The 22,560-nt window shown below is 47.1% G+C and overlaps 1 protein-coding gene across 1 annotated transcript; it reads left to right on the top strand.

The window, feature by feature from the left end:
* Positions 1-14,916: 14,916 nt before the first annotated feature.
* Positions 14,917-19,757, top strand: LOC132386866 (NACHT, LRR and PYD domains-containing protein 3-like). Its single transcript, XM_059959221.1, has 6 exons — positions 14,917-16,774; positions 17,800-17,886; positions 18,042-18,212; positions 18,370-18,540; positions 18,672-18,839; positions 19,004-19,757. The coding sequence occupies exons 1-6, from the start codon at positions 15,033-15,035 to the stop codon at positions 19,089-19,091; spliced, it is 2,427 nt and encodes an 808-aa protein (XP_059815204.1). The 5' UTR covers positions 14,917-15,032; the 3' UTR covers positions 19,092-19,757.
* The last annotated feature ends 2,803 nt before the right edge of the window (positions 19,758-22,560 follow it).

Below are 22,560 nucleotides of genomic sequence, written 5' to 3'. Positions count from 1 at the left end.
TCTGGCCCCACACTACCTGACAGGGTCCTGACACACTGTGAGATCTCACAGAACCAGGACAGTGTCATCACACTCTTTAAGACCCTATACAATCCTGATAGGGTCCTGACACGCTGTGAGGCACAGTCCTGAGCCTGTGAGACCCCACACACCCCTAACAGGACCCTGACAGACTGTGAGACCCCAAACACTCATGACAGGACCCTGACAGACAGTGAATCCTCACGCACCCCTGACAGACTGTGAGACCCCACACACCCCTGACAGGACCCTGGCAGACTGTGAATCCGCACACACACCTGACAGTGTCCTGACACACTGAGACCAACACACCCCTGACAGGGTCCTGACACATTGTGATATTCCACACGTACTGACAGGGTCCTGAAACACTGTGAGACCCCACACTCACATGGTACGGTACTGAGCCTGTGAGACCCCACAAACCCCTGACTAAGTCCTGATACACTGTGAGATCAGATCATGATATCAGTGTTATGATAATTGTAAGAGATTTTATCAATAGAGTGTTTTGGGAAAATCAGGTCGGCACTGGATCTCAAGGGAGATAACTTGTAGAATGTCTCCGAGATGGCTTTTTAGAACAGCTTGTTGTTGAGCTCACTCGGGGATCGGAAATACTAGATTGGGTATTCTGTAATGAATCAGAGGTTATCAGAGAGGTGGAAATAAAGGAACCTTTACGAGGCAGTGATCATAACATGTTTGAGTTCACTGTGAAATGTGACATCGGTGGTTGGGAAGTTGTTGGAGTCGATTGTCAAGGACGAGGTTACGGAGTACCTGGAGACATATGACAAGATAGGCAGATCTCAGCATGGTTTCCTTAAAAGAAAATCCTGTCTGACAAACCTAGTGCAAATTTTTGAGGAAATTACAAGTAGGTTAGACAAGGGAGATGTAGTGGATGTTCTGTATTTGGGTTTTCAGAAGGCCATTGACAAGGTGCCGCAAATGAGGCTGCTAAACAAGGTAAGAGCCCATGGAATTACGGGAAAGTTACATACGTGATAGAGCGTTGTTTGATTGGCAGCAAACTGAGAGTGGGAATAAAGGGATCCCATTCTGGTTACCAGTGATGTTCAACAGGGGTCCGTGTTGGGGCCGCTTCTTTTTACGTTGTATATCAACAATTTGGATTATGTAATAGATAGCTTTTTGGCTAAGTTTGCTGATGATACCAAGATAGGTGGAGGGTCCGGTAGTGCTGAGGAAACAGAGAGTCTGCAGAGAGGCTTGGATAGATTGGGGGAATGGGCAAAGAAGTGGCAAATGAATTACAATGTTGGAAAGCGTACAGTTATGCACTTTGGTAGAAATAAACGGGCAGACTATTATTTAAATGGGGAGAGAATTCAAAGTTCTGAGATGGAACGGGACCTGGGAGTCCTCGTGCAGGATACCCTTAAGGTTAACCTCCAGGTTGAGTCGGTGGTGAAAAAGGCGAATGCAACGTTGGCATTCATTTCTAGAGGAATAGAGTATAGGAGCAGGGATGTGATGTTGAGGTTCTATAAGGCACTGGTAAGACGTCACTTGGAATACTGTGTGCAGTTTTGGGCTCCTCATTTAAGAAAGGATGTGCTGACGTTGGAGAGGGTTCAGAAAGATTCACTGGAATGATTCCGGGAATGAGCGGGTTAACCTATGAGGAACGTTTGACCGCTCTTGGACTGTACTCCTTGGAGTTTAGAAGAATGAGTGGGGACCACTTAGAATCATTTCGAATGTCGAAAGGCATGGACAAAGTGGATGTGGCAAAGTTGTTTCCCATGGTGGGGGAGTCTAGTAAGAGAAGACATGACTTGAGGATTGCAGGGTGCCGATTCAGAACGGAGATGCGAAATAAAATTAGCCAGAGGGTGGTGAATCTGTGGAATCTGTTGCCACGGGCGGCAGTGGAGGTCAGGTCATTGGGTGTGTTTAAGGGAGAGATTGATATGTGTCTGAGTAGTCAGGGCATCAAAGGTTAAGGTGAGAAGGTGGGGGAATGGGACTAAATGGGAGATTGGATCAGTTCATGATAAAATGGCGGAGCAGACTTGATGGGTCGAATGGCCGAGTTCTGCTTCTTTGTCTTATAGTTTATGGTCTATGGTCTAAAACCCTTAGGAGGTAGCAGGGGACTGCATAAAAGAAAATGAAACGCGGTATAATGTAGCAAAATTGAATGGGAAGTTAGTTGATTGGGAAGCTTTTAAAATCTAATAAAAGACAACAAAAAAAAACACACACAAAATGCAGGCGGCATAAAGAAGAGATGAAGGCAAAATAATTGAAATTATCGGCTAACACATAGAAAATGCTGGAGAAACTCAGCAGACAAGGCAGCACCTATGGAGAAAGTACAGTCAACGTTTCGGGTCGAGAGCATTCGGTGGGACTGGAGAACAAACGCTGAGAAGTAAGTTTCAAAGGTGAAGGGCGGAGGAGGGAGGGGATGGAGAAACGCCCGGCGATAGGTGAAACTTGCATGGGGAGGGATGAGCAAAGAGCTAGGAGGTTGATAAGTGTAAGAGACAGAAGGCCATGGAAGAAAGGGGAAAAAAGCGGGTGGAAGGGGCACCAGAGGGACCCATAGTTGATCTCGGTGTGGCAGCGTATATAGGTGAAACCGGACGTAGATTGGATAGATTGCGCAAGCACGTAACGTAGAGCGCCAAAGGTTTAAAAAGGAGAGGGAGATTTCAACGGTCATTTAAATCGAAGCAAGAAGCGGAGAGGGAAGAGTTAAAAGAAACTTCGAGAGAAACTTTATTTTAACTGATCAGACCAAAGAGGTTAGACTGCGCCGGCGCCTGACGTAGCGCGCCAAAGGTTTAAAAGAAAGACTGCCATATACAACGGCCATCGTCGTAGCGTTAATCGTCGGAGTGGACTAAAGCAGAGTGGAACGGCTTTGGCTCATTCAGGTATCCGCGAGAAACAGACAGAGGCGAGGTTGAACGGGGCACGACTGCGCAATCGCGTGAATGTCGGCCTCTGAGACCAGCAGGGAATTTAAAAAGCGAGCAGAGACTGAGTACGAGCTTCACTCCAGGTGAGGTAAGGCCGGATAAGCTATTTAAATAATCTAATTAGTTTAAGAGTAGGTGTAGAGCAGTTGAGTGCTCCGTTTGCAGTATGTGGGAAGTCAGGGCGAACACTGTTGTCCCTGATGACTAGACCAGCAAAAGGTGCGTCCAGCTGCAGTTCCTGACAAACCGTGTTAGCGAACTGGAGCAGGACCTGGATGAACTTCGGATCATTCGGGAGGCAGAGGCAGAAATAGACAGGAGTTTCAGAGAGATAGTTACGCCTAGGAGTCAGGAGACAGTTAGCTGGGTGACTGTCAGGAGAGGGAAGGGGAATAGACAGGAAGAGCAAAGCATCCCTGTGGCCATTCGCATCAACAATAAGTATACCGTTTTGGATACTGTTGGTAGGGATGACCTACCAGGGACAAGTTGCAGTGGTTGCGACTCTGGCACCGAGACTGGACCCTCAGCTCAGAAGGGAAGGAGGGAAAAGAGGAGAGCAGTAGTGATAGGGGATTCGATAGTTAGGCGGACAGATAGGAGATTCTGTGGAAGAGATAAAGAATCCCGAATGGTCTGTTGCCTCCCTGGTGCCAGGGTCCACGAAATCTCTGATCGAGTTCCCAGTATTCTCAAGAGGGAGGGTGAGCAACCGGATGTCGTGGTCCATGTAGGTAGGAAGAGTGAGGAGGTCCTGAAAGATGAGTTTAGGGAGCTGGGTGCCAAGTTAAAGGACAGGACCTCCAGGATCGCAATCTCAGGATTGCTACCAGTGCCACGTGCAGCTGGGTTTAGAAATAGTAGGATAGCGCAGGTCAACACGTGGATGAAGACATGGAGCTGGAGGGAAGGCTTCAGATTTATAGACAATTGAGCAGTTTTCCGGGGAACGTGGGACCTGTTCAGGCGGGACGGTTTACATCTGAGCTGGAGATGGACAATTATTCTTGCAGGAAGGTTTGCTAAAGAGGCTCCTCTGGATTTCAACTAGATACGAGGGAGGAGGGGAAGCAGAGTGTTTCAACCGACGTTAGAAGACAGTAAAGTTCTTTGTACTGTTAGAGATAAACAGAGTAGAAGAGGTGGAGTATTTCTTAAATGCATTTACTTTGATGCTAGTAGCATTGTAAGGATGGTGGATGAGCTTAGAGCATGGATTGATAACTGGAAATATGATGTAGCTATTAATGAAACATGGTTGCAGGAGGGTTGTGATTGGCAACTAAATATTCCTGGATTTCGTTGCTTCAGGTGTGATACAATCGGGGGGCAAGAGGGGGAGGTGTTGCATTGCTTGTCAGAGAAAATATTACAGCAGTGTTCTGGCAGGATAGATTGGATGGCTCGTCTAGGGAGGCTATTTGGGTGGAATTGGGGAATGGGAAATGAGTGGTAACACCTATACGGGTGCTTTATAGACCACCTAATGGGGTGCGAGAATTAGAGGAGCAAATTTGCAAGTCAATAGCAGATAACTGTAATAAGCGCGAGGTTGCGATGTGGGAGATTTTAATTTTCCACACATAGACTGGGTGGTCCATACTGTAACAGGGATGGATGGTTTGGCGTTTGTAAAATGTGCACAGGATAATTCTCTGCAGCAATACATACAGGTAACGACTAGAGAAGGGGCAGTGTTGGATCTTCTGTTAGGGAATGAAATAGGTCAGGTGACGGAGGTATGATTTGGGGAACACTTCGGGTCCAGTGATCACAAAGCCATTATTTTCAATATAATTATGGAGGATAGGACTGGACCCAGGGTTGAGATTTTTGATTGGAGAAAGGCTACCTTTGAGGAGATGCGTAAGGATTTAAAAGGAGTGGATTGGGACACTTTGTTTTATGGGAAGGATGTAATAAAGAAATGGAGGTTATTTGAATGTGCAATTTTGAGAGTACAGAATCTTTATGTCCCTTTTAGATTGAAAGGAATGGTTAAAAGTTTGGGAGGGCCATGGTTTTCAAGGGATATTGAAAACTTGGTTAGGAAAAAGTGAGACATCTACAATAAATTTCGGCAACATGGAATACATGAGGCGCTCGAGGAATATAATGAATGTAAGAATAATCTTAAGAAATAAATTAGAAAAGCTAAAAGAAGATGTTTCTTTGGCAAGTAAGGTGAAAACAAATCCGAAGTCTTTCTACAGTTATATTAATAGCAAAAGGATAGTGAGGGATAAAATTGGTCCCTCACTAGAATCAGAGTGGACCTTAGAATCAGATTCCCTTAGAGAATCAGAGTGGACAGCTATGGGTGGAGCTGAAAGAGATGGGGGAGATTTTGAACATTTTATTCTCTTCGGTATTCACTAAGGAGAAGGATATTGAATTGTATAAGGTAATGAAAACAAGTCGGGTAGTTATGGAAACTATGACAATTAAGGAAGTACTGGCGCTTTTAAGGAATATAAAAGTGGATAAATATCGGGATCCTGACAGGATGTTCCCCAGAACATCAGAGAATTCGACCGTGTAGGTAGGATTTAAGCCGACCTGGTCAATACCTGTGGAGGAGGGGGAACTGCGCAGGCGCGAGTGACGTCAGCGTCGAGCGCGCACTTTAAAAGGCAGGACTTCTTGTCAGAGCGGGCAGCGGAGTCCGTGGAAGCAGAGTCCTGGGCTTTGTCTAAGTGGGCTTCGGCGTAAGGGGACTTCGGTAAGCTTGTGTGATTGCTCGCTGAGGGGAAGAAGGTAAGGTCGCCAGGTGCTTTTTAGACTTATTCTATTAATTCAGTTCAGGTATGGGGGAGACAGTCAGAACAGTGGTGTGCTCCGTATGCAGTATGTGGGAGGTCAGGGTCAACACAGTTGTCCCTGATGACCACACCTGCAAAAGGTGCGTCCAGCTGCAGCTCCTATCAGCCCGAGGTAGGGAGTTGGAGCAGGAGCTGGATGAACTACGGATAATTCGGGAGGCAGAGGCAGAGATAGATAGGAGTTATCAGGGGGTAGTCACACCAAAAAACCAAGAAGTAGGCAGATGGGTGACGGTCCAGAGAGGCAGGGGGAGCAGGCAGAGAGAGCAGAGCACCCCTGCGGCCATTCCCATTAACAATAAGTATACCGTACTGGATACGGTTGATGGGGATGACCTACCAGGAATGAGTTGTAGTGGTCCTGCCTCTGGCATAGAGGTTGAACCCTCAACTAGAAAGGGGAGGACGGAAGAGAAGAGAGCGATAGTTTTAGGGGACTCTATTGTTAGGGGGGCTGATAGGAGATTTTGTGGGGCAGATCGGGAGTCTCGGATGGTATGTTGCCTCCCTGGTGCCAGGGTCCAGGACATCTCAGATTGGGTGCAGGCTATTCTTGAGAATGAGGACATGAACCCAGATGTAGTGGTCCATGTAGGGACCAATGATGCAGGTAAGGTGAGTGAGGGGGTCCTGCTTAGAGAGTTCAGGGAGTTAGGAGTGAAGCTGAAAGGCAGGACCTCCAGGGTGACAATCTCGGGACTGCTACCTGTGCCACGTGCGAGTGAGGCGAAGAATAGAATGATTATGCACATTAATCCGAGCCTGAGAGCATGGTGCAGGAAGGAAGGGTTCAGGTTTTTGGATAATTGGTCTTTGTTCCAGGGACATTGGGATCTGTTTCGAAGGGATGGTCTACATCTGAACCGGAGGGGTACTAACATTCTTGCAGGAGTATTTGCCAGTGCTGCTCGGGGGGGGGGGTGTTTAAACTAGATGTGCAGGGGGCAGGGATCCAGATCCAGAGAGTTGGGCAGAAGGTGCATGTGGTTAAATGTGTAGAAGGTTTGGGTGATCTTGAGAAGGTCATCAAAACTCAGGGTGCAATTTGCCCGATGGAAGTTCAAGGAGCTGGGTGTGGTACAGTAGACAGTGTTTTAAGCAAAGAGAGGAGGAATGGGCTAAGAATTCTATACTTGAATGCGCGTAGTGTCAGAAATAAGACAGATGAGCTTGAAGCTCAGATGAAAATGGGGAACTACGATATTGTTGGGATAACGGAGACATGGCTGCAAGGGGATCAGGCCTGGGAATTGAGTGTACCAGGGTATACGTGCTATCGTAGAGACAGAAATATGGGAAGAGGGGGTGGGGTGGCCCTGTTGGTGAGGAATGAGATTCAGTCCTTAGCAAGAGGTGACTTGGGAACAGGGGAAGTAGAGTCTGTGTGGATTGAGCTGAGGAACAGTAAGGGTAAAAAGACCCTAATGGGTGTTGTGTACAGGCCCGCAAACAGTAGCGTGGATATTGGGTACAAGTTGATTAGGGAGTTAACATTGGCATGAGCTAAAGGTAAAGTCGTTCTGGGAGATTTCAACATGCAGGTGAACTGGGAGAATCAGGTAGGTGCTGGACCCCAGGATAGGGAGTTTGTGGAGTGCCTAAGGGATGTATTTTTGGAACAGCTTGTGCTTGAGCCAACCAGGAACGAGGCTATTTTGGACTTGGTGATGTGTAATGGACAGGAATTGATAAGTGATCTTGAAGTAAAGGAGCCATTAGCAAGTAGTGATCATGACATGATAAGTTTTTATCTACAATTTGAGAGGGATAGGGGCAGATCAGAGGTGTCAGTGTTGCAATTAAATAAAGGAGACTACGGAGCCATGAGGGAACAGCTGGCCAAATTTAAATGGGCGGATGCCCTGGCAGGAAAAACAGTGGATCAGCAGTGGCAGATATTCTTGGGCATAGTACAAAAGATGCAATTGTAGTTCCTTCCAATGAGAAAGAAGGGTTCAAAGAGTGGGAAGGGGCCACAGTGGTTGACAAAGAAAGTCAGACATTGTGTAGCATTAAAGAAAAAGAAGTATGACAGGGCTAAGATGAGTGGGAATACAGATGATTGGGAAAGTTTTAAGGAACAGCAGATCTTAACTAAAAAAGCAATACGAAGAGAAAAAATCAGGTATGAGCTCAGTCTAGCCAGGAATATAAAAGGGGACAGCAAAAGCTTTTTTAGCTATGTGAAGAGAAAGAAAATAGTTAAGAACAATGTTGGCCCCTTGAAGAATGAATTGCGAGAAATTGTTATGGGAAACCGGGAAATGGCAACTGAATTTAATGCGTACTTTAGATCTGTCTTCACCAGGGAGGTCACAAGCAATCTCCCAGATGTATGGATCGGCCAGGGTCACAAGATATCAGAGGAATTGAGACAGATTGACATTAGGAAAGAAACTGTGATGAGTAGACTGGTAGGACTGAAGGCTAATAAATCCCCGGGTCCAGATGGTCTGCATCCGAGGGTTCTAAAAGAGGTGGCTCAGGAAATTGCGGATGCATTGGTGATCATTTTTCAATGTTCCTTAGATTCAGGATCAGTTCCTGAAGATTGGAGAGTGGCTAATGTTGTCCCACTTTTCAAGAAGGGAGGGAAGGAGAAAACGGAGAACTATCGCCCTGTTAGCCTAACGTCAGTCGTGGGGAAGATGCTTGAGTCCATTATTAAGGACGAAATAGTGGCACATCTAGATGGCAGAAATAGGATTAGGCCGAGCCAGCATGGATTTACCAAGGGCAAATCATGCTTGACTAATCTGTTGGAGTTTTTTGAGGATGTAACAAGGATGTTAGACGAGGGTAAGCCAGTGGATGTTGTGTACCTAGATTTTCAGAAGGCATTCGATAAGGTGCCACATAGGAGATTGGTGAGTAAAATCAGAGCTCATGGCATTGGGAGCAGGGTTTCAACATGGATAGAAAACTGGTTGGCAGATAGTAAGCAAAGGGTAGCAGTGAATGGGTGTTTCTCGGACTGGCTGGAGGTGACTAGTGGGGAACCACAGGGCTCTGTATTGGGACCACAGCTCTTTACGATTTATGTCATTGATTTAGATGAGGGCATTGAAAGCTATATCAGCAAGTTTGCTGACGATACTAAACTGGGTGGCATTGTGACATGTGCAGAGGACGTTAGGAGAATACAGGGAGACTTGGATATGCTGAGTGAGTGGGCAGATACTTGGCAGATGTCATTCAATGTGAATAAATGTGAAGTTATCCACTTTGGAAGCAGGAACAAGAGGGCAGAGTATTGTCTGAACGGTGTAGAGTTAGGTAAGGGAGAAATGCAAAGAGACCTAGGAGTCCTAGTTCATCAGTCAATGAAGGTGAATGAGCAAGTGCAAACGGCAGTGAAGAGGGCAAATGGAATGTTGGCCTTTATTACAAGGGGAATTGAGTACAAGAGCAAGGATGTCCTTTTGCATTTGTACAGGGCCCTAGTGAGACCACACCTGGAATATTGTGTACAGTTTTGGTCTCCTGGTTTAAGGAAGGACATTCTGGCAATTGAGGAAGTGCAGCGTAGATTCACTAGGTTGATTTCTGGGATGGCAGGGCTGTCTTACGCAGAGAGATTGGAGAGATTGGGCTTGTACACGCTGGAATTGAGGAGATTGAGAGGGGATCTGATTGAAACGTTTAAGATAATTAAAGGATTTGATAGGATTGAGGCAGGAAATATGTTCCAGATGTTGGGAGAGTCCAGTACCAGAGGGCATGGATTGAGAATAAGAGGTCAGTTATTCAAAACAGAGTTGAGGAAGAGTTTCTTCTCCCAGAGAGTTGTGCAGGTGTGGAATGTACTGCCTCGGAAGACGGTGGAGGCCAATTCTCTGGATGCTTTCAAGAAGGAGCTGGATAGATACCTGAAGGATAGGGGAATCAAGGGATATGGGGACAAGCCAGGGACAGGGTATTTATAGTGAATGATCAGCCATGATCTCAGAATGGCGGTGCAGACTCGAGGGGCCGATTGGTCTACTTCTGCACCTATTGTCTATTGTCTATAGAACCTTGAGGGAAGTTAGTGTAGAAATAGCAGGGACTCTTAAAGAAATATTTCAGATGTCATTAGAAACGGGGATGGTGCCGGAGGATTGGTTTATTGCTCATATTATTCCATTCTTTAAAAAGGGTTCTAAGAGTAAACCTAGCATTTATAGGCCTGTCAGTTTGAAGTCAGTGCTGGGTAAATTAATGGAAAGTATTCTTAGAGATGGTACATGTAATTATATGGATAGACAGGGTTTGATTAGGAACAGTCAGCATGGATTTGTGCGTGGAAGGTCATGTTTGACAAATCTTATTGAAGTTTTTGAAGAGGTTACGAGGAAGGTTGTCGAGGGTGAAGCAGTGGATGTTGTCTATATGGACTTCAGTATCCCCTTTGATAAATTTCTGCACGCAAGGCTAGTTAGGAAGGTTCAGTCATGAGGTGCTAATATTGAAGTAGTAAAATGGATTCAACAGTGGCTGGATGGGAGATGCCAGAGAGTAGTGGTGAATAACTGTATGTCTGGTTGGAGATCGGTGACTAGAGGTGTGCATCAGGGATCTGTATTGGGTCCAATGTTGTTTGTCATATACATTAATGATCTGGATGATGGGGTGATAAATTGTATTAGTAGGCATGCAGGTAGGTGGCATGGTGAATAATGACGTAGGTTTTCAAATCTTGCAGTGTGATTTAGGCCAGTTCGAAGAGTGGTCTGAACGATGGCAGATGGAGTTTAATTCTGATAAGTGTGAGGTGCTACACTTTGGTAGGAATATTCCAAATACGGCATGCATGGTAAATGGTAGGGCATTGAGGAATACAGCAGAACAGAGTGATCCAGGAATAACCATAGAACCATAGAACACTACGGCACAGTACAGGCCCTTCAGCCCTCCATGCTGTGCCGACCCATATAATCCTTAAGAAAAAGTACTAAACCCAGACTACACCAAAATCCTCCATTTTTCTTTCATCCATGTGCCTGTCCAAGAGGCTTCTAAATACCCCTAATGTTTTCGCCTCTACTACCACCCTTGCTAAATCATTCCAGGCACTCACAACCCTCTGTGTAAAAAAAAAAACGTACCCCGATATCTCCCCTAAACTTCCCTCCGTTAGTTTTGTACCTATGCCCTCTGGTGTTTGCTACTGATGCCCTGGGAAACAGGTATTGACAATTCACCCTATCTATGCCGCTCATAATCTTGTCGACCTCAATCAAGTCCCCCCCCCCCCCACCTCAATCTTCTACGCTCCAAAGAGAATAATGGTAGATTGTAGGGCATTGAAGAATGCAGTAGAACAGAGTGATCTGGGAATAATGGTGCATAGTTCCCTGAAGGTTGAATGTCATGTGGATAGCATGTTGAAGAAAGCTTTCGGTATGCTGGCCATTATAAATCAGATCATTGAGAAATAGAGTTGGGATGTAATGTTAAAATTGTACAAGGCATTGGTAAATCCGAATTTGGAGTTTTGTGTACAGTTTTGGTCACCGAATTAAATGAAAGATGTCAACAACATAGAGAGAGTACAAAGAATATTTACTAGAATGTTACCTGCGTTTCAGCACCTAAGTTACAGGGAAAGGTTGAACAAGTTAGGTCTTTATTCTTTGGAGCTTAGAAGGCAAAGGGGGGACGAGAGGTATTTAAAATAATGAGGGGGATAGATCAAGTTGAGGTGGATAGGCTTTTGTCCATTGAGAGTAGGGGAGATTCAAACAAAAGGACATGAGATGAGAATTAGGGGGAAAAAGTTTAAGTGTAACACGAGGGGGAATTTCTTTACTCAGAGAGTGGTAGCTGTGAGGAACGAGCTTCCAGTAGAAGTGATAGAGGCAGGTACGGTATTGTCAGTTAAGGTAAAATTGGATAGGTATATGAACAGGAAAGAACTGGAGGTTTATGGGCTGAGTGTGGGGCAGTGGGACTAAGTGTGAGTAAGCGTTCGGCACGGACTAGAAGGGACGATGTAGCCTGTTTCCGTGCTGTAGTTGTTATATGGTTATATTATATGGTTACAGACGATCTCGGAATGGTCTGTTGTATATCGGTGAGACCTGACGTGTATTGGGAGACCGTTCCACCCAGCATTTACGGTGTGACCACCAGAACAAGAAGGAACTCCCAGTATCCACCCATTTTATTCCCACTTCCCATTCTCATTCCGATTCGTCAGTTCGGACCTCCTCCAATGTCGGGATAAGGCCACACTCAGGTTGGAGGAACAGCACCTTATTTTCTGTTTGAGTAGCCTCCAATCTGATGGCATGAATACCCTCCTCCCCCTTCACCGTTCCCCATGCCCTCGTACTTCGCTCATGTTATCTCCTTGTCTGTCCATCGCCTCCCTCTGGTGCACCTCCACCAGCCCTACCCACCTTTTTCTTTCTTCCATTGCCTTCTGGTGTCTATCAAAAATCAACTTCTTAGCTCTATGCTTCATTCCTTCCCCTCCAAGTTTCAACTATCGTCTGGCATTTCTCTCTACCTCACCCCCACCTTTCAAATTTACTCCTCAGCCTTTTGTCTGCAGTCCTGCCGAACGATCTCGGCTCCAAATCAAAACTGTTCCACACATGCTCTCCGGCCTGCTGTGTTCCTCGAGCATTTTGTGTGTGTTGCTTGGATTTCCAGCATCTGCAGATTTTCTCCTGTTTATAAATGTATAGGCCAGTTAGCCTACCCTGACTGATTAGGAGACAGTTGGAATCTAGAAATTATTTTAAATCACTATGATTGCACGTTGCACATTTAGATGGAGACGTAACATAAAGGTTTTTACTGCTCATGTACGTGAATGCAAGAAATAAAGTCAATTTAATTATTAACGTTCAGGTAACGAGGTATTTGGAGTTTAATGATAAAATAGGCCGAAGCCAGCATTGTGTATATGACGGGAAATCTTGCGTTATGAATTTGCTAGAGTTCATTGAGTAAATACTAAGCAGGCTTGACAAAGTGGATCTCATTTAGTTGGATTTTCAGAAGGTGTTTGATATGTTGCCATACACGAGGCTTCTGTACAAGATAAAAATCCAGTGGCGTTACAGGAATGACACAGTCATGGAAAGAGGAATGGCCTGCGGGAGGAGGCAGGGAGTGGGAATAAAAGGAACCTTTCCTGTTTGGCTGCTGGTAACTAGTGATTTTCCTCAGGGGTCAGAATTGTGCCAGCTACTTTTCAGATTTCTTATCAGTGATTTAGATAATGGAATTGATGGATTTATGGTAAGGTTTGTTGATTAATCGAAGATAGGTGGAGGGGTAGGCAGTGCTGAGAAGCAATGCGAATGCAGCAAAACTTAGACAATTTGGAAGAATGGGCCAAATGTGGCAAATGGAAAATAGTGTTGGGAAATGAATCGTAATACATTTTAGCAAAAGGAACAATAGTGTAGACTGTTATCTAAATGGGGAGAATGTATAAACATACGAGTTTAATGTTACATCATGCTGGCACCAACGTTGTGGGCAGAAGGGCATATTCCTGTGCTGTTCAGTGATCTCTGCAGGTCCTTTGACAGCTGAAGTCCTGAACCACCTGCTACCGAAATTCCTCAGTCTCTTCTCTCTTCTTCTGCACCCGACCAGTTATCGGCATGTTTTTCAAACTTGTATTTAAAGTCATAGTCTAGTAGCATCTCCCCTTTCTCCCCTTTCCACAGACGTTGTCTGACCTGTACTCACATCCACACTCCCGTCCTTCCACAGCTGTGCTTCAGAGGCAGGTCAACACGCTACATAACTGTGGCGGACTGGAAGGCTCTACAACGGGGAGTCAAAACAGCCCAACGCAACATCGGCACACCCAGCCTACCTTCCATCAGGGACGTATGTACAGAAAGGCTCCGGAAGATGGCCAGCAGCATCAGGAAGGATCCTACCTACACTGTCTGTGGGCTGTTTGCCTCTCTCCCATGAGGGAGGAAGGATCCCACCTATGCTGCCTATGGGCTGTTTGCGCCTCTCCCATAAGGAAGGAAGGATCCCACCTATCCTGCCTATGGGCTGTTTGCGCCTCTCCCATAAGGAAGGAAGGATCCCACCTATCCTGCCTATGGGCTGTTTGCGCCTCTCCCATAAGGAAGGAAGGATCCCACCTATCCTGCCTATGGGCAGTTTGCCCCTCTCCTATGAGGGAGGAAGGATCCCACCTATCTTGCCTGTGGGCTGTTTGCCCATCTCCCATGAGGGAGGATGGATCCCACCTATCTTGCCTGTGGGCTGATTGCCCCTCTACCATGAGGGAGGAAGGATCCCACCTGTCCTGCCTCTGGGCAGTTTGCCCCTCTTCCATGAGGGAGGAGGCTACGTAGCATCCAGAGCAGGAACACCAGACTCAAGATCAGTTACTTTCCTCAAGCAGTAAGACTGATCAACACCTCGACTAACAACCCCTACCCACCACCTGCACCGTTTTAAAATTTACAGTCTGAACCACCTGAGGTCAAAGAGACTCCTGTATCGTAAGAATTTATATTTATTGTGTTTTCTTTGCGTTCTTTATCTGAGTTTATTTGTGCTACATCAGATCCATAACACCAATTATTTCCTTCTCCTTTACAGTTGTGTAACTTGAATCTGTTGAGTATTTGCAACTCATCCTCTTTAAGAGACACGAGACAGCTGACCTGCCGTCTCAAACCATTTTCTACAGGAACTCAGTGAGCTGATCAGCGTCTGTGGTGATAAAAGCGGTGAATTGTCTGTGTTTTGCGTCAAAATGCTGACTGTCACAATCTCCTGAACAAGACATTGACATTTTCTCCCCCGAACCACAGTGCACGCGCTGATCCACAAAGCTGCTTCTTTGCATTTGGAATCAGTGATGGTGAGAGGGGAGGGGGAGCTGTGATTCCCCGACCTGTACCTTTGACAGATTGCCCACTATCCTTTTCTCCTTCTCCATACGACACATCAGCACTGGGGAATAAAAGTTCTTCCACAGGAACAGTGATAGCTTTGGCAGTAGTGGGACAGTCGGGGTTCAATAAACAGGGAAATATTCACCTTCATAGCACAGTTAATTAATTTTGAAATGTGATGATCTGGTGTTGATTTAGACAGCACCTAACTGTCCAGTTTGGGGTCTTTTGATCGCATTACTTTACTGTACAAGCATCCATTGATGAATCCAATTAATACAATAGCGTTAGGATAACTCTTGTGCACTTAAATACTGAGTTCTGAGTTGAGGCATCTAACAGTTTGTCCACTGTCTGTTCCCATGGAAGATGTTCAACAGAAACACAAGGAGACTCTGCGGGAACAAACTGAAACACTGAGAGTGAACACGATCCTGATGACGGAGAAGGTGAAGGATTTCCAGCTGGTTGATCGATACGCTGAGCTCACGGTCATTTCTACTGTTCGAGATCGGACACTGGTGGAACATGAGCTGCTGGCCAGAGGCAGAGACCACAAGGAGTGGGGAGAAAAACTACGTGGAGAACTGGAAAAAATACGGACAGATCAGTTGTTCCAGAGCAGCTTATTCCGGAGTAAATCCAAATCTGGGAGTTCAGCAGCTGTAGCCGGAGCTGCGGGGATTGGGAAAACAACAATGGTACAAAGGATTGTTTATGACTGGGCCATGGGGAAAATATACCAACGGTTCCAGTTTGTCTTCAGTTTCAAATTCCGCGATTTAAACTCCATTAACTGCAGAATAAACCTGAGGGAACTGATTCTGGATCAATATCCTTACTTTGGGAATATCCTGAGAGAGGTCTGGAAGAACCCAGAGGGTTTGCTGTTTATATTCGATGGTTTGGATGAATTCAAGCACAGAATCGATTTTGCGGACAGTCGGAGAGATACGGAACCCAAGCACCTGTGCCCAGATCCCGAGTGGTGGTGTGAAGTGTCTGACATTGTGTACAGTTTAATCCAGGGCAAGCTGCTCCCAGGGTGTTCAGTGCTGGTGACCACCCGCCCCACTGCGTTACATTTATTGGAAAAGGCAGAGATCAGTGTCTGGGCTGAAATCCTGGGATTTGTTGGTGAGGAACGGAAGGAATATTTCATCAGGCATTTTGAAGATCAGACGGTGGCAGCAGCTGTTTCCAAACACGTGAAGGAGAACGAGATCCTGTACACCATGAGCTACAACCCCTCCTACTGCTGGATCCTTGCTCTGGCACTGGGCCCCTTCTTCACACAAAGAGTCAGGGACCCGCAGCGAGTTCCCAAGACCATCACCCAACTGTACTCCTACTATATTTACAACATCCTGAAAAACCATGGCCGTGAGATTGACAACCCCCGTGATGTTTTTCTCAGCGTTGGTCAGATGGCCTTCAGAGGAGTGTCCGAGAGGAAGATTGTGTTTTCAGGTGGAGATTTGATCCAGTTCAATCTGCAGCCTTCCCAGTTCCTGTCCGGGTTCCTGATGGAGCTTTTGGAGAGAGAGGATTCTGCCCGGAGCGTGGTGTACACATTCCCACACCTCACTATCCAAGAGTTTGTAGCTGCAGTCGCACAATTCCTGAATCCACATCCCGGGGATATCCTGAAATTCCTCACTGAAGCCAACAACACGACAGATGGGCGAGTTGAGGTATTTCTCCGTTTTGTTGCTGGTCTCTCCTCCCCAATGACAGCTCGGGGCCTGGAGGAGTTTCTGGGTCCATTTCCTCATCAAACAACCTGCCGGGTGATTGACTGGGTGAAGGAGGAGGTTAAACGCCAGAGTAGAAACACATGGAGTGAAGCTGGTAAAAGGAGCCTCCTGAACACATTTTACTACCTGTTTGAGTCTCAGAATCGTGGGCTGGCTCAGGACGCACTGGGATCTGTGGAAACGCTTTCATTCCGTGGAATGACACTGACCCCGATTGACTGCGCGGTCCTGTCTCATGTCATCGGATTCTGTGAAACAATAAAACACCTCGACCTGGTTGGCTGCCACATTCAGTGTGAAGGAATCCAGAGGCTGGGTCCCGGGGTCCACAAGTGCCAGGATTTGAGGTGTTTATTTTAACTCTCACTCTGAACTGTGAAACGGCCCCATTGTCTTTTTTCAATGAAAATGAATTTGGGGAAAACTATAGTAAATGGGATTGTTAGGAATTGTGAGAAATGTCCAGGGGATCGGTCAATAATTCCCCAAGGACAAGAGGGTTCTGTGGTTCATTGTGAAGGGATTTTGGATACTTTAGATCAGTGAACAACGGTCATTTCTTTAATGGTAGGATATCACAGGAATGGCGGTGACTGCAGCAGGTGGGTCAGAACTTCAAACCCTCTTCCCGGCGAGGGACAAGAGACCGTCAGCAGACGGTCCCAGTGAGAATGAAAGAGATACCGTTTTGAGATTGTCCTCCCCTGCTCGTCTCCATGTGTGACAATCACCATCAGTCCACCTGGGTGACTGTGCTCACTACCAGATAACCAGACCGCTTAGCACCGCCTCTCCCGATTGTGGAACTGATTTCAGAACCACCTCTCCGATGCAATTTCTATTTGAAATCCCTCGTCTTGTTGGATGATTTTTTGTTCCACTGGTAACCTCTTATGGGACCTCTCATCCCCATCCATTTTCCTCTGTGGAACCACTCCTCCTTCCTCCTCTGGGATCTCTCTTCCTCAATAACCTTCCTCCTGCAGGATCTGTCTCCCTATCCCTTTTCTCAGCTGGGTTTACTTCCACGATCTCCCATCGACACTTTCCCATTTACAAATCTTCCTCACAGTGGGACTTTCTACCACACTTCGGCTCTGCCCCTTCCGACCCTCACAGGTCAGAAACACATTTCTAACCATCAGGGAATGAGACAGAATACGTGGAGTTTACATGGTCCCAACGACAGGCTAAATTACTGACAGTCAGCGAATACCCTGGAGCTGGTCAGTGAGGGACATTGACAGTGATGGGAACTCCGATCAGTGATTTACTGAAGGTTTAATGTTTCCTGAAATATCCGTGTGAGAGAAATTCGCTCAGACCCACGGTTTGAGTCACTTTGTTCATCAATTTGTCTGTTTGTGTTTAGACTTGAGATGAATGATCTGGGAGATTCAGGAGTGAAACTGTTGTCGGTAGCTTTGAGGAAACCGGAGTGTAAAATACAGAGACTGGGGTAAGTAACAGATTGTTGGAGATTGTGTTTACAGTCACTGGGTGTCTGACACTGAACATTAATGTGATCACTAATTATGTCACTGATAAACACTGGGGATGTGTACCGTCTCCTGTCTCTCTGTGTCCTTCACCCTCACTCTCTCGCATCTACAGGCTGAAGAAGGTCGGTCTCACAGATTCTGGTGCCGAGGATCTCGCCTCCGCTCTCAGTACAAACACATCACTGACGGGGCTGGACCTGAGTGTTAATGAACTGGGAGATTCAGGAGTGAAACTGTTGTTCGCGGCTCTGAAGAACCCAGGGTGTAAAATACAGAAACTGGAGTAAGTACCAGACTGTGGGAGGTTGTGTTTACAGTCACTGGGTGTCCGACACTGAAGATTAATGTGATCAGTAATTGTGTTACTGTTAAACACTGGGGATTTGTACCGTCTCCTGTCTCTCCGTGTCCTTCACTCTCATTCTCTCTCTCACCTCCAGGCTGGACACTGTCGGTCTCACAGATTCTGGTGCCCAGGATCTGGTCTCCGTTTACAGTACAAACCCATCACTGAGGAAGCTGGACCTGAGTGGTAATAAACTGGGAGATTCCGGGGTGAAACTGGTTTCTGCGGCTCTGAGGAACCCGGAGTGTAAAATGCAGAGACTGTGGTAAGTACAGGCTGAGGGAGATTGGGTCTGACACTGACCATTAATGTGATCAGTAATTGTGTTATTGATACTGGGGATTTGTACCGTCTCCTGTCTCTCTGTGTCCTACACCCTCACTCTCTCATCTCCAGGCTGAAGGGTGTCGTTCTCACAGATTCTGCTGCGGAGGATCTCGCCTCCGCTCTCAGTACAAACCCATCATTGACGGGGCTGAACCTGAGTGAAAACTCTCTGACAGACCGATCTATCCCCGCTCTCCGCCGCCTCATACTGACCCTCCCGATTCTGGAGCGGATCTGGTTAGTGTTTGTGTTAATGACCAATACGATAAAATATCAGCGGATCCGCCGGTTTTCTAGTGATATTTGTCTGTGAGTGTTGTTGACACATTAACCCCGGCCCCCTGTCACTGACACTGTTGTGTAATCTGTTTATTTCACCTTTATTCTCCCAACTGTTTCAGGCTGTGGGAGAATCGGTTCACTGAGAGCGGGGAGATGGAATTGAGATCTCTGCAGGGAGTCAGACCGGGACTGACAGTCAACATCTGAATGTGTGAACATCCCCGCCCGCGTGCCGGGGACATTTTGGCCGGTTTCCCGCCCTCCCCTTTAACTCCCGCCCTTACCTTTAATGGCCGCGAGCTGGGGATAATTCCCAATGGTTTTAACGGAACAGGCTCCAGTCTCCAGCTCGGTGATATCGAGAAATATGTGACGAATATCGGGAAATCTGTGACATATTTCCGCCTGTTTTCCGGCGTCCCAGCTTCCCCTGGATGTGCGTGTTCGAGGCTCCCCCACGTGACACCCCGGTGAATTACATAAACAGGGAGATCCCGGGGGCCGGGGCTCAGTCTGGGACACCAACGACCCGGGGTGGGATAATCCCGGGAGAGAATCCTTTTGCTCCCTTTGCTGAGGACGGTGCATTCGGCAGTCTGGCCGATATAATGATGTTAAATGGACCAATCCCTTAGCAGTGATCCTGGCTCTGCAGCGATCCCGGACACAGCCCTGAAGTGTGATGTTATAATCATCGGTTCCCCGATACAGAGTGACGGTGAGGAACGGGACTGGTTATTCAACTGGTCACTCGTTGTCGCCGCTCGGTTAATTGTGTGTGACTGTGATTGAGTGGGGAGCACCTGATTTATTCCCGCAAGTCAGCAGCTCACAAAGTATTTAATTTATAATTGTCATGATTAATTCAATAAACCGCTGTAACTTCCTGTCTTGGTGTCGGATTTAAGTCTCATTAGAGGGTAAACAGTGACCTGGGATTATTGCTGACCCCCGCACCCGCTGAACTGCAACAGTGGGTCGGAGCTCCTCACACTGACACAGTAGCGTCTCAGCTCCAGGCTGAGTGAGGCCGGTCTGGCAGAGTCTGGGTGCCGAGGATCTCATCTCTACCCTGCCCCCATCCTGGCTAACTGCCCCCCTCAGAAAGTTAAAATCCACTGCAATATCAGACAAGATTTCACTTAGTTCCCATTTGCGAAAGACATTAAGTACGAGGTGAAGTTCCCACCCCATTATCCCATCACACACTCTCCCGGTCAGACACACATTGAAACTCCCTCCAGAACGCCCCATCGCACACTACTGGGGACAGACACGAAAAAAAAGTCTCTGTAGTTTGAGATATTTATACTGAGTTCTCGAGTTGAAACAGATTACAGGGGAGACTGTAGCACAGAGAACCACACACACACACACACACACACACTCACACACACACACACACACACACACACTCACACACACACAAGAGAGAGAGAGAGAGATATGAATCTATGCAGAAGTGGTCACAGAGACGGGAAGGGATGCAGAGTGCACAGACCAGGAGACGGTTGGATTAGTCACCATTGGGCAGGGGAGTGCAGATGGAAATCATAACCATAGCAGTTAGAAATCACATTTGACTTCTTGGGTCGAGAAGTAGCCCAGGATGAAATCGAAGTTGAAGATAATTTTGCAAAGCAGGACTCCACCCCTTACCGCCCTTTTTCACGGTCCGCACTCCTCACAGGGCGCCGTCCCGTCCCGTGCACTCACACGCACCGCGATCGCAATTAAATGCCACTCTTTCCCATTCATTCCCACCATCCGCACTCCCAATGACACCACCCCTTCCCATTCACTCCAACCCATCCGTATTCCCAACGGGACGCACCCCTACTCATTCGCTTGCATCGTTCAAACTTCCAATGGATCCTATCCCTTCCCATTTACTCCCACTGTTTGCCTCCCAGTGGGTCCCGCCCCTTCCTATTTACTCCCACTGTTTGCCTCCCAGTGGGTCCCGCCCCTTCCCATTCACTCCCACTGTTTGCCTACCGATGGGGACCCGCCCCTCCCCATTTAACTCCACTGCGTGCACCCATTCAGCCCTATTGTCCAAACTCCCAATGGGACCCTACCCCTTCCCTTTCACTCCCAAAGGGACCCATACCTTCCCATTCACACCCACCATCCGCGTCCCAAAGGGACTCCTTCCAGTTCATTTCCAAAGGATTTGTGAACCTGGAAATTAGCGGAGAGGCCCGAATTCCGGGTTTGCCTGAACTCGGAGCGGCGTTTACAGAATTTGACACGGACGCCGTTGTGTTTATTGGTTAAAAAAATCCAGTGTGGTGTGGATGTTGACGGCTTTGCAAAGCTGCCGATGCTCATCTCCTGGCGGAGACGGTGGACACGATCGGACTGAAGAGCCTTCGGCACGGCATCCTAGAGATTGGAAGGGGTGCGTGTGAGAGAGGTTTATGGTTTCCGTGTCCCCATGCCGGGATATTCATTGCGCACGGTTCCCGATCTCTGTCTCCACACCGAAAGTTTTACCGCGCACGGAGTCGGGTCTCTGTATCGACACCGGGATTATTACCGCACACGTTTCCTGGTGTCTGTATCCTCCTCTCTCCACGACACTCGGAGTGATGACGCACAGGATCCGGAGATGAGGATGTCGGATCGGTCTGTATTGTTTGCGATATATTTATTATTTGTGATAAACAGTCTGCGCAATCGAGTGGAGGGTGGTCGAGAGTGTCGGTCCTGCGAGGGGCTCCTGATTGAAAATGGTGAATAGGGAGGGAACGACAGAAGGATTTAGAATGGTCACTAGGGAAGGAGTGAAAGGTTGACTGAAAATGGTCTTCGGGGAGAAAGTGATGGGCTGAGTGACAATGGGCCCATGGGGAGAATCAAGATGCCCGTGGTCACCTTGTTTCTCAGGGCCGACAGGGAGGGAGTGATACACTGACTGAAAATTATCACGGGGTGGGGTGGAATTATGCGCTGATTAAAAATAGGATTCTGGATTGAAACCAGAATATAAAATTAATACCAGGGAGAGAATGACAAGCCAATATAACATGGTCAATAGGGAGGGAGTGTCGCGTGCTTTGAAAATGGTTTCCAGGGAGGAAGGGAGGTATGGACTGACAGAAAATGGACGCCAGGAGGTGACAAATCAGAGGGAGAGGCGGCCTGATCTGAAATAGTCCATGATACCTTTGTTACAATGGCCGACAGGGAGAGAGTGATGGACAAACAACAGAGGGGGAGAGACGGACCGAGTAAAATGGCCGAAATGGAGTCAGTGGCTCATTGAGAAGAGAGAGGGGGTAATGGGTCGATATAAAATGACCTATTGCTCTGTCATGAAATAGCCGCTGATTCGCTTAAACTGTCTGACGGGGCAGTTTCGGGTTGTGAAATCTTATTTAAAGTGAGCGCCGGGAAGGGTGGGGATGAGACGACGATTGAAAACTGCCATCACCGTCGTTAATGTTGTTGATTAAAAGGGAGAGATGCATTGACTGAAGGAGACCCCGTTCTGCAGGGTTGAAACGGGACCAAGGAGGAAGCGACGCCTGGTATAAAATGAACGGCATAGAAGGAGTGAAGGGCACGTTGAATTCAATTGATCCCATCCTGTAAATCTCACTTCAGGGAAGCAGGCACCATCAATCTGCGGGAGACTCCCGGAACTCCCGGGAGAGGTGGGATGTCTGCA

The sequence above is a fragment of the Hypanus sabinus genome, unplaced genomic scaffold (assembly GCF_030144855.1).
Source record: "Hypanus sabinus isolate sHypSab1 unplaced genomic scaffold, sHypSab1.hap1 scaffold_135, whole genome shotgun sequence".
Classification (NCBI taxonomy): domain Eukaryota; kingdom Metazoa; phylum Chordata; class Chondrichthyes; order Myliobatiformes; family Dasyatidae; genus Hypanus; species Hypanus sabinus.
The sequence above is the reverse complement of the archived record's forward strand: the minus strand, read 5'-3'. Positions and strand labels throughout refer to the sequence as shown.

Coding starts and splice junctions, on each gene's coding strand:
- LOC132386866 (XM_059959221.1), top strand. CDS start 15,033: ATGGAAGATGTTCAACAGAAACACAAGGAGACTCTGCGGGAACAAACT. Junction 16,775..17,799: donor CACAAGTGCCAGGATTTGAG/GTGTTTATTTTA, acceptor GTTTGTGTTTAG/ACTTGAGATGAATGATCTGG. Junction 18,213..18,369: donor TGTAAAATACAGAAACTGGA/GTAAGTACCAGA, acceptor TCTCACCTCCAG/GCTGGACACTGTCGGTCTCA.